Source organism: Electrophorus electricus, chromosome 3, assembly GCF_013358815.1.
Source record: "Electrophorus electricus isolate fEleEle1 chromosome 3, fEleEle1.pri, whole genome shotgun sequence".
NCBI lineage: Eukaryota > Metazoa > Chordata > Actinopteri > Gymnotiformes > Gymnotidae > Electrophorus > Electrophorus electricus.
In genome coordinates this window covers 24,900,587-24,913,316 of record NC_049537.1, presented here as the reverse complement: position 1 = coordinate 24,913,316, position 12,730 = coordinate 24,900,587, and the positions used below count along the sequence as shown (strand labels likewise).

The following is a 12,730-nucleotide window of genomic DNA, read 5'->3' as shown; positions in this document are numbered from 1 at the left end:
CGTACAACAAGCAGAGGTCAGTATCCACATGAAAGGAAGCCAGAACTTAAGGAATAGGTGAAAGGATAAACAAGAAAAACAGTCCAGAGTGTGCAAAACCAGAGAGCAGTCCAACAAGGCAAACTAACCAGGAAGGAGTAAGGCTGAGATAATAAACAGGCAACAAAACAGGTCCAAAAACAGAGCAAGAGACAGATCTGGAGAGTGTGAAGAGTGGAGGTACGGAATAGACAGGGGAGCTGGCAACAGATGAATGCTGGGAGATGAAGTTTGAGCTAGGGAGCACGACACTTTTGTAGCTGACACATTTGTCTGCTTCCAAATATTCTCCCATGCACTTAGAAAGCTGGACTGAAATCTTAGCACCTATCATGAACTATACAATTATATAATTATACTTTGGCACCTATAATGAACTCACCTGTGTGGCACAATCCTGATTTTACAATCAACATCTTACCTCTTGTAAATACCAAATAGCAAGAAAAACCACACATTTACTATGAAAGACAACACATTCATACGTTTTACAGAACTGACACAGAAATATAAGAAGCAATATCTACAGTATTAAATTAAAAGTTTACTGAAATCTATAACACATTTTCATAACACATTGAAACCACCACCACTCTTGGAAAGAATTAATAAACTCATCATCTCATTAAATGCTTTATCCAAGTTGTATGCCCTTTCCATAAAAATTATTACATAATAATTAAATATCACAGTTGTCACGGAACGCTCACCTCCCACGAGTCACGTGGTTTGGCCCGCCATGTGCAATGGGAGGATTTTTTGTTTGTGGCCACGCCTGCACACACCTGTACCTCGTCTTGTCTATATGTATATAAACCCTTGTCAAAGTGTGCAGTGTGTTGGTCATTCTTGATGTAGCATGTTTGTATTTAAACGTAACAGTCGAAACTATGTTTGTCTAGATCGTGTTGTGTTAAACATCGTTAGTGTTAGTGTGTCTATGTTTATTGTTTGTATTATATGTAAGTGCCACTTTCATGTTTATGTTTTATGTAAATAAATGTTTGTCCAAGTTAAGGGAGTCCTGCATCCTGCTCCACGCCCTTTGGCACTCGGGCCGCACGTTTCAACAATACAAATACAAATATCACAATACAAATATGTAAATAGGAAGAAGACCTTTGTATTAAAATAGACAATTATTTCTGGATTGAAATATGCAATAATATATTTATAATGAGAACAAACACCAATATTCAACTAATTTGATATAAAATCTTTGATAGAACACATTCTACCCAACATAGGATTGCCAAAATGTAATCTTCACAGTGCTGATAATTAATTCCATTCAATCTGGACATGTCCACTACTCAGACAGTTCTGGCAACTTCTTAAAAACCTTCAGAACTCTGACTGTCCCTCCAACACCAAATCTTTGCAAACTTGGAAACATATTAAAAATACAAATTAATAGCACATTACCTCTACATCTCAGCCTAGCAATAGTCAAAAAATAATTTTAAAGAACTGTTAAATAAGAGGTATTGATCACACAAGCTTCTTGAAAGAACACATCACATAAGAAAAACAAACAGCTACAATTACAAAACAAATGCATAAGTTCATACAAATATTCAATTTTTAATGCCTTAAATATAACAATGTCTTGCTCAACTGTTAACTAAAGTGTTTTGTTTTGATTGCATTTATTTTTATTTTTTACTGTAAAAAAGAAAATAACATATTGTAATAATAAAAAACCTATATACTGTTAAAAGAAAAATAACTGATAGAGAACAGTATTATGCATATTTGACAATTTTATGTCTATCTGTGTTTATATTGGTGTTGGGGTGGGGGTGGGGGATATTATAAATATGCGGTGATTTTTGTACAACGGATTTTAAGGCTGTGTAACTGCACAAATAATTAATTCAAATCAACTTACAATTAAAGTTGTCCTGGGGGGAGGGTGTGGGGGTCAGGGTGTATGCATAATGGACTGAGATAGTAAAAAAGAAAGAAAAAGAAAAGCTGAAGTGATTCTTTGACTTCATATAGCTGAGCAACCACTATATCTGACTTGTAAAGTATTTAACTCAAGTGTTTTCAGTGAAGAGAGGCTCAACCCTGACTGAAGGAAAAACACATAATCCAAATATGCTAAAACACAGCTCAGCAGGTGATTGATTTCTTACAAGAATGAGTTCCCATTTAAGACACATGAGTGTCAGTTGCGGTACATTTCAGCATTCAGAACAATCACTGTGGGGAACGTTACTTCTTAGGCAATTGTTTAAATAAGTTAGGAGAATAAATAAAGTGGAAACTTTGTGGAGGTTTTTTTTGGCTGTTTGACTGAAGTGCTTACCATCTCCATTTAAATGCAACCCCCCCGCACTTTTATAGATGTAAATATACATCCCATTTACTTCTTTCTCCTTTGAGTAAAGAAAGGCACTACATGAATAAAATATTTTGTTGGTCCGACATTAAGTGGTGAAACTTAAATACACTATGGTTTCTCAAAGAGAAGTGCAACATAGAAACACACCAGCTTATCTGGCGTTTAAAGTTTTAGGCCTGGAGGCTGTTTTTACCCTGAGCTTTTCCTGTGCCCTCAACAACTACCTAGAATTCTTATGCAGGCTCCAGCTCCCATGCCAGTCCTGGTGATAGATATCTGAGAAGGGACTCTCGAAAGCAAGTATGGAAATGCAATGCCAAATCATTGTCATTTTTCTGTGTAGTAAATCAAAACTAAGTAGATATTTCTATGAATCAAAAGACAGATCAAAATATTTTGTCACATTCATTTAGTTATATTCATAAGTTATATTTTGGAGCATATAAATATTAGCCATGAATATCTATTCAAAATTACAGCTCTAGTTCTTTGGAGAGGAATGGTGTTGGGATTGCTATACTCAATGTCAGTCTCAGATTAAGACCTGATATGTATAAAGTTGGACCCCATCCCTTGTCAGGCAAATCAGAGGGGTTGACAACATGTGAGATAGATGGGTTGTGGGTATGGTGGCTAATTGATATACTCTGTGTGATTGCAGAAACATCAACTGCACATGCCTGGACATGAACAGGGATTAAATCTCTCCCACCACCTGCTGCAATTAGTCCTCTTTCAGCATCACATAATGCTTTCTAACTGAACAGCTCTCTTCTGCATTCAAGAAGGTATTAATAAACTTTGAACAGTAAAGCCAGGACACTTGGAGGGGGCTTTGCTGGACACAAATGTAGAGAAGAATCAGTATGTCCCACTGAGTTCTGTAAGTCTGGAACCACATGCACTTAGGGATAACAAGAGCCAAGTTATGAAAACTGCCAAAAATAGAAGAACAACAGAACAAAATTACTGTTATTATCAGAAAAATAGAGCTACTACTGTCAAAGCTATATAAACAACTACAACTTAAGTGAACTACTAGTCCATCAAATTTGCAGTGCACTTGCTGTATCAGGGGAAAATAATGAAAGATACAAAAACAAGGCTAGACAAAGCATTGCTGGCCTGGGTGCAATTATCACAGAACAAACAGTCATAACTCTCACACCATTGCCTGCTATTAGTGGCAACATGGCCTGGGAATTTACACATTCTCATCATCAAGAGCTCCAGCATAATGGTGGCTTTCTGATTGTGCTCATAACAAGCAATGATGATGAGCAAAAATAAGAGCAGCTGAAGCACTCCAAAAAGAGAAAAGGAAAAGAACAGTGTTTTGTTATGTTGGAGACTGGTTTGGGCATGACAACAAGAATGGAATAGGGGTTTTTGTCTGTGCATCACATATTCTTCAGTCTCAACTGGTCTCTAAAAACCAAGACCAGTCCATAGACACAAGAAAGGCTGCAACTTTAGTAACAGGACAGGTGGCAGAGGTGAAGCTGACCTGCTCCACATCCTTGTTTGCTTTCTGGCTTGTGATGTGGAGCTCACCAATCAGTGTCCACTAGCTTGCTCCTGCTGTCTCCATGCTTTTTGCTGGTTGAACCTGACCTGAGTTAGTAATTGAAGCAAAAAGGCGAAGAGTGATGTGTCATAATTACAGCATGACCTCAAACAGAAAGCATGAGGTTGGGATCGAGAGACAGACAAAGACAGAGAGACAGAGAAGGACAGAGAGATAGAGTGACTGTGAGAGAGACAGATGGGAAAGGCTTCCCAACCCTTTTCCTGGAGGACCAGTCCAGCAGAGTTTGGTGATTTCCCTGCTCTAACACTCCTCATTCAATGCATGAGTTAATAAGCTGGTTTATTAGGAGCATTAGAGCTTGGAAATAAAATTGCACCAGGCTCTAGCCCATCAGGAGCAGAACTTGGCACTGCTGGTGAATAGTAACGGATGAGTGCAGGGAGAAGAATCTTGGCCCCACTTTTTATGCAGAATTACTGACCACCAGAAGCAATTGTCAAAAACAGCTGAGAACAAGGCACACATGTATATACATATACACAAGAGATTCAACATCTAACATCAAAGTGAATTTTCAACCCCTCATTTCACTATGTATCTACTTATCTTACAGTAAACATAAAGTGGAAACAATTGTTATGAAGGTGTGTGAAATTCTAATGGCTAATTCACTGTTATAATGGTTTCAGGAATTTCAAAACTATGTAATGGTTTGTCCCATTTCACCTTAAGCAGCCAGGAACACTGGAGACTTGGCACCACAGTCTTGTGAGAATTGAGGCCAGCAGGCTAGGCTAGCTCCTGCTGAGATTCTAATCAACACCGATAGCTCTAACTCCAGCTGTCGTCACAAGAGACACAGCTCCTTCCTCAGACCTGCTGTTGTCGTAGTAACATGTCTTCTGATGCCCTGCTGAGCACAGTAGAGGCCATCCTATAAGAGAACATGGCTGTGTAACCAGGCAACAATGGAACATTGTCATATTAGAACTTACATTAAAATATTCTATCATGATTTAAATGCAAAGATAGGCGAAAAGCCTTTTCTGGCCATTTGTGCAATGACTCATGTTCTCTTTTTTGCAAAATTGCCTCTATGGTCTTGTCTGGTCCATGGTGGTCTGAGGACAGCTAAAGCCTGCAGTAAGAGATGCCACCTGATGCAGTTGGCTTGGATCCAGGAACTCCATCTGAGGACAGCCCCCTGGAGGAGGTTGGCTAATTTGAAGTGTGTGCATATCGAATGACATGAAAGGAATTAAATGCTGATGAAAGTGCCAAGTATGGCACAAATGGGCCATGTACTGTGTGCGCTACCGGTGCTTTGCTCATTGCTCATTTAGAATGCATTTAGTAAACTAGCTATCCCTCCACACAGGACACAGACTTGGGAGAGGATATACACAAGAAACATGTGACAAGGGCTCACAACTACAGCCTATAGTATCAAGCTTCTGTTATTACTGCAAAAATAAATAAATCTTCCCACGGTTTCTGGAAAAGGTAGCAAGTGTTTGTAATGTGTATTTTTTTGTTATTGAGGTTTCAAACTGGTTTCAACAAATGTTATATGAGATTATATATGAGTGCTCATAAAAAGGTTGAGGTTATGTATCAGGAGCCAATAATTCCACTTTTTGAAGAGTTTTTCTTTTGCCTGGAAGAAACTTTTGATGTATTAAAACTGAATGAAGTGTGGAGAGTTTTAATAAAAACAGATAACACAGCTACTGAAGCAGTTAATGCAGACTGCAAGTTGTAACATCTCATTAATGTACTCCTTCTGATGAAAACTTTCCACATCATTCTAAGAGAAAATCCCATGGACTGGAACCCAGTCCCTTGGTGCACTGCAGTGATGAGCCATAAGCCTTCCCCATTGCTGCATCTAAGTGGATATCTTAATGATTTGATTTCAAAGGAGACACTTGCTCCCTACCCACTAAAATAGTGGAACTTTGATCTCTCCTCCACTCTCTTCTTAAAACTTTAATTAAGAGGGAAGACAGCAGCAAAAGAGCCATGGCTCAGTAGCACCCAGTAGATAAATTGCATGTCAAAGCATCGCACTAATTCAAGGGGCTTCACCTTTTCAAATGATATATAAGAATCAATACTTATTATGCATAAGAGTCCTGTGCAGGAGTGTGCAAATTAATGGGCTGTATATTGATCAAAGGAAAATTAAATATTAATTAGGGTAAATGGGCAGAGTCAATCCCCAAGACACTAACATGTCTCATTAAATCTATCAAACCAGCACACTGAACTCACTGCCAAAACAACCTCTTGGTCAAGGCTGAAAGAGAATTTTTTCTTTGCTAAACAAGCTGTAAATGAATGAAAATTTCAGAAAGTAGAATTTCTGTAAAGATCAAATGAGAATACAGACTCCAAAAAGGTTGCTACACTGCAGTGACAGAAGGTTTTGACCATTGAAACCTTGTGAAATGTTTGTCAAAAAACCTGAAACCCGATTAAAATAACAAAATAAACATTTGACAGGTCACAGTTATGCATCAGTAAACACTATTCTGGGTAATATATTACTTTTCAGTTTTATTTCATACGCATATATGCTAGAGCTTCACCATTTCTTAATGCTTTTTATCCATATTTCTGCATGACTATAACTAAATAAAAGACTTTATCTTCATCTAAGTTTTAATAACAAGTAATCTGATTTAATAACCAACAATGACATTTTGCTGTATTTTATTAAACATATAATTAAACAAAGTCACTGATGAAAAAAGTATATTAACAGAGGATAGCCTAGTGTATTTGTCCTGCCCTAAACCCAACTGCCACAGCACTAGTGGAACAATGATCTTTTTGGTAAATGTACACAGCCTTACATTCATCTAAAAGAAAACCCTGGAAACCAGTGGAAAAACTTAATTCTGACTACAATGCCTGGTGGAGACAGTATAAAGATTTGGGGTTGCTTTACTGCCTCAGGGTCTGAACAGCTTGCAGTCACTAAGGGATCACTAAATTTTAAATTGCATCAGCAGATTACAGCAGAATGTCAGTCAACTAAAAACTCATAGGAGGTTGGGTCATGCAACATGCCAATGTTCCTAAACAAAGAAGTAAATAAACAACAGTGTTTCAAATTCTGTATTTTTGAATGGCCAAGTCCCACTGAAATGCTGCACTGTCAAATGTGGCAAACATGTCAAAAACTACACATAGAATAGATCTTAGGAATGGGCCAGACTGCCTCAGAACTGTTGCACAAAGTGAATCAGCAGCTGGAGAAAACTGTTGTCTGAGGTCTCAGGTGTAACTCTATGTGTTTGTCATTAAATAAAACCATCATTACTTGTTTTTATGATTTGTATAAAGAATATAAAAATATTAATATCAAGTCATTTTTATATAATTATATTGATATCTCTGATATCTCATATTTCTTGCAATGGCATATGTTGCTCTATGTACTGGAATTGCCAAGGTGATGGAGCACACGGTTAGCTTTATACCTAAAACATCCTCTTTGTGCCTCGGAGGTGAGCTGAAAGAGTGCAATGGCCCCTCAGCACAGCTGCACACTCTGTTCAGTGTACTGCAGTGTGCATGTTTGCTGCCCACAGTACTGTTCTTTTGCAGGTAGTAGAAATGCTTTAACACTCACTATACTGTATCCCCTGTGCTGTGAGCAAAACAAGAGCCTCCAAGGCAGAAAAGAATCAAACAAGATGCCAAGCTCTTAAGACACAATGAGTTCTGGCTCACAATGAGTTCTGGCTCAACTGCAAATACTTACAGTTTTCTAATAATACACTTAATCTTTTCTTCATAGCAATGCAAAAACAACACCACTATCCAGACCCCACCACCTATCCTACAGTGAAACAAATTTGCCGAGGGGAAAAAGGGAAAAACTGCTGCTTGATTTAGCGCCTGCAAATGGATTTATTCTGGGTTAGTGGTGTTTATCCGGTACGTTGTGTGGGCAAAGTCAACTGGGAAATATGTGAGTAGCAGACCCAGTGCACCAGAATGGATTAGAGCACAAAGCCATCTCTCCGAGCAGCTATTGGCCTCTCCTGAGAAAATTTAGGACACTGTGATCACTACAACCATGGCCTGATAATTTAAAACATTAATAAATAAAACTGACATCTTCATTTCCATTAATATCTTAATTGCACAGATTTGGCAAAGGGTGGTGATGGAGGGGAGAGAAGTTTAGGCTAGTTTAACATGTAAAGATTGTTTTCACAGAACAGTGGTAATCAGGCACCACTTCCAGTCCACAGGGTTGCAGGAGAATTACTTGTTGTCCCAACTGTGAATGTGATAAACAGCACATCTATGAAGAGTTCACTACAGGGACGGCTGGTTCTTACTAAGGAAGATATGTCACAGGGGACACGAGAATACTGATGATGCTTATGGATCCCATTTTGCAAGTGGATTTATGAAAATAATGTGCAGCTTGCAATGATAAGGAACTTGAAATGCTTTTACACAGACTCCTATAGGCAATAATAAAGTGAATGTTAATTTATGCTGTAATTTGGAGACAATGCTGCAGTCAGTGTGGTAAGACCAGTGGGGCACAGTCTCACCTGGGGCCGAGGGTGTCCAGTGACCAGACAGGTAAGCTCCAGAGTCTCGCCCTCCCGGATGGTGTACACCCGCTCCGAATAGCGTTCTTCCTCCACGTTACATGCATGTCCAGAGTGCACAATTCGCACAGTGGGCGGAGCTGTGGGAAGAGTATGAGCAAAATGTAACCAACAGAACCCTCAACAGCAGTGAGTAAGAATGGAACCAGGAATAAGATAAATATGAAACCCTGAAGTATTAGGTGTGCTACTATTTTCTATTTACGGATGCAATTTCAGTGACAGACCTCAACAACCATGTTTTGTTTTTTTTCCACTATTCTCCCTGTTGTGCTGATCTTATATAATTTGTAGTATTAAGCAACATTTGCACCAATGTCCATTAGGACATGGTAAAGGGGGCGCTAAATGTCACAAGGTGTCATTATTTCGCACAGCTTCCTTTAATAGTAGACAGAGGCCTTACTAAAGAGCATAATAAACAACCTTTGGTAGCCCAATTGATGTACTTCATGCTTTTTGAGGATGTTGAAAAGTGTGACTCAGACAAGATGAACACACAATGTCTTTCAAAAAATGCCCAGTTACCTAACTGACAAATTCAAAATCTGAAATGGACCTTACAGTTTGAAGAGCCGAGAGATTAACATAATAACAGACGAATTACACGCAGCATAGTGAAGCATGACAGGATGTCTGTAAGTGTTTCTTTAAAATAATTAAATAGTACACTCTAAACCCACGTTGAGAGAAATCTTTTGGGCAGGAGCAGCACTAATTGAACAACTCTCATCTTTACTCTCATCTTTCTTGTATCCTGCCCCCATATCAGGGCCAAAATGGAGGCTTGAGTGTAATGGCAAAAGCCAGAAGGATGGAGAATGTGGTGTATGGGCAAAACAGCAGCATGAACTCAGCAATGGCAGTGAGTCTTGTTTACTCAAGTGAATGTAGAAAAGGGAAGAGTTTTGCACTCCCACTCCTATCTCACTCCCAAAACCTCAACTGGCAAGTGGCACTGCTTATGCAACTTCAAGAGAGAGAGACTAGTGCTCATCTCACTACTCTAATATTACAAACAAATAAATATCTTAGCCTTTTACAACCATGCTGACATTCACATATGGGCTGGTGTGGACATAAAATCATGTGAATGGCTTTTTAACCATGTTAAAACAAAGTCTGGGAATCTGATAATGAAGCACTGCTCTTCTGGTCACCCTAAAGCATATCTATATAAAACCACACTGTTCTATTTGACATTGCTAGCCCTGTCAATGACAATAAAAAGATTTATTCTTGACCAGTGGATATTTTTGACCACCAGTTCTGCATGTGGATGGTGTATGCTTATTGCTTCTGGAATAAGCCAGGAAATTTCAGAGATGTCAGTTTAGTCACAAAGACATAGAAACGAGCCCTTAATTATGGAGCCAGTAGAGGACACTGTCGTGTGCAACACAGCTGCACACTGATGATGTCAATAAAGATGATGGTGATGATGATGATGATGACGATGATGATGATAATAATGATGATGATGATGATGATGATCAGCAAGGAGAAACAGCATTGCTGATGAGGGGTGATACAAGGTGAGGCAGCCTCTCTTCACCTTTCCTTTGGTCATCTTACTAATTCATGAAAGCTCCATTTATGTAGTTGACTTGTGAGAGGGAACCATGCTGCTTCTTTCTCTGGTACGAGAAGTCTGACCAACAAGGATCCTGAATTGAAGGCCACCCAGGGGCTCTCTCTGCTGCTGCTAACAAGAGGAGAGAGGTGGCTCCCTTAGGCCCATGGAAGCTGTCTGTCTTTTTCCCAGGCACCAGGTGATGGAGAACTCTCTTTCCTGTTGCTTTGCTCTGTTGCTTTGCACTGTCAATGCTTCCACATATAAATCACACATGTTCATACCACAAACAAATCACACATAAACTAATCAAAACTAAAAAGTGGTGTATTGTCATGATTTCTATTCCATGTATTGACTGGTCTTTGTTCTTCCATTGAACTGATTTGAATTGATTTGAAAGCATAATGGAGAGGGTTCACACTAGACTGGCATTTAAGACAAAGGGAGAGTCTGAATGTGACCCTGGGGCTCCACACAAATAAGGTATAATACATTTTATTCCACTAAACCTACATCCCTGATAGATGCCTTTAGTCCCAAGATGAGGAGCAAGCTGTCTGAGCAAACTGGAAGGGTACTGGTGATTAACAATGATGAAATACACATGCATCAATATGGGAATTAGCATTCTCTAAGTTCACTTCATGGTTACGAGCACACATTTGCCAATACCTGAATTACAACCTCGTCAGCTAACTCAATTACATTGAATCTCAAATAGCAAGATTGATTTTAATTCTTTATTAACTCCTACTGTTGAAAGTCACAATAAATATAGAATTCTGATCACAATAAGGATGATGCTGTTAGCATAATGCTGATAGTCAGTGGTTAACCAATGTCAAGTCTGTCATCACACATCACACATGCATGCTGCAAGTTTATGTCCAAACCATACAAGTCAGTTCCTTGTGCTCATGTTCACTCATTTGGATATATGTAGGACATGGTTAGGCTGGCTGGAGAGCAGGTCAGACCTTAGAGTAAACACTGCTGGAAAGTTCAGTCCCACTTTGGTGAGAGTAGGAGAGAAGAGGCCAATGCAAGCCTGGCTGTGTCCCTGCATATAGCTCTAACTGTAACATCACTTCCTTACTGTCTGAACACCTCTAGGACACAAACTCCCACCAGAGAATTCTCACACAAAATGAAAACCTGCATTTCCGGATGCCAAATTGAAATCTAAATAGGCTTAGTTAAATTTGAGGCTGCCGTGAATGTATATGTCTCTATATTTACATTTACGGCATTTAGCTGATGCTTTTGTCCAAAGCGACTTACAGATATAACTGAGTACAACTTGAGCAATTGAGGGTTAAGGGCCTTAGTGGTGCAGTGGTGGGGCTTGAATCAGCAACCTTCCAATTACAAGTCAAGTACATCTATATGTTAGTCTTTCATGCACGACTTATTGTCTAATCTCTAGTTCTATGTGTAGGTGCTTGTGTGCTATGCATGTTGAAGTGTATGTGTGTGAGAAAAAGAAAGTCTGCAACAGGCACAGATTATGCAAAATGTAAGATTTATTTATTCTGCTAAAAGGAAAAACAATGTATTCTATAAGCCTTCTTGTGTTCCTGTATATATCATCATCTAAGTTGGAAATGTGTTGCAAGTATGCATGACACAATTAATTTTAATTCTAAATAACGCATAGAATGTGTAGCACCAACTAAAGAACCCCTGTGAAAAAACACACATGGTGCAGATCTAAACCAAGATATGGTTGATACTTTGTTGATGATGGCTGACACCTGCTATGACATGTAGTGTCAGCTGGTGACATATTATATAACTTCGAACTGGCTGAACATGTTAGGGCAGCAGCTAGACTGAATACAAATGGCTTGAATTTTGCAGTAGTGATTGAACTATGTAGACATTTAGGGATTTGTTTGAAGCTGTGGTGAAAAGTCAATCGTAATCAAACTGCTGAGATACGTGCCCATCAAGATGATCTCTTCAAAGCATCATGGAGAAACCCACGTTTGACTTACAAACAAGGATAAATGTCAAAGTGTGTACCTTAGTGTCAGAACCCTTCCTTTAAAGTGCAAAAAATTTCATTAAACTAAAAGGTGCTGGTTTCTCTTCATGCAACTGAAAGCCTAATTGATGTTTGATGTTTGCTCTTGCCTAAACTTACTCATTAACATTTCAAGTCAAACCCAGCAGACTATTAATTCAAATATTCATTTGGTGACAAAAAATAACTTCAGCATGGATGACTCTATGGGATTAGGCAGCTATTTTTAGCAGTAGCATATACAGTGTATAAAAGCTCATTACATGTCGTAACACAGCAAGGCTGAGACAGCATATTGTAAGATCAAGTTTACAGTATCCTGGTATAGGCAGCAAGTGCTATGTAGATTTTATAAATTGCAATAGAGGGTACCCAATGTTGACCTTGTTACTATGTCCAGAACAATATTACACCACCAAATACAAAAATAAACCACTTTCAACTGGGACCTGCGCTAGGTTACAATTACTTCTGCTTCCTGGGCATCATGAAAAAGCAGTCCAGTGGAGTAAAGTGGAGTCAAGGGAGTAGTGTGTGAGTTTTCTAATGGTCATTCTCCATGGTGCTG

General features: G+C 38.9%; 1 protein-coding gene across 7 annotated transcripts in view; it reads right to left on the bottom strand.

The window, feature by feature from the left end:
- LOC113569818 (MAM domain-containing glycosylphosphatidylinositol anchor protein 2-like) overlaps positions 1 to 12,730 on the bottom strand; it is a 155,418-nt gene that overhangs the window by 97,303 nt on the left and 45,385 nt on the right. For all 7 annotated transcript variants that reach the window (XM_035524822.1, XM_035524823.1, XM_035524824.1 and 4 more), the window contains exon 2: positions 8,501 to 8,640. In XM_035524822.1, coding sequence (XP_035380715.1) covers positions 8,501 to 8,640 — 140 coding nt within the window. The remainder of the gene's footprint in view (positions 1 to 8,500; positions 8,641 to 12,730) is intronic.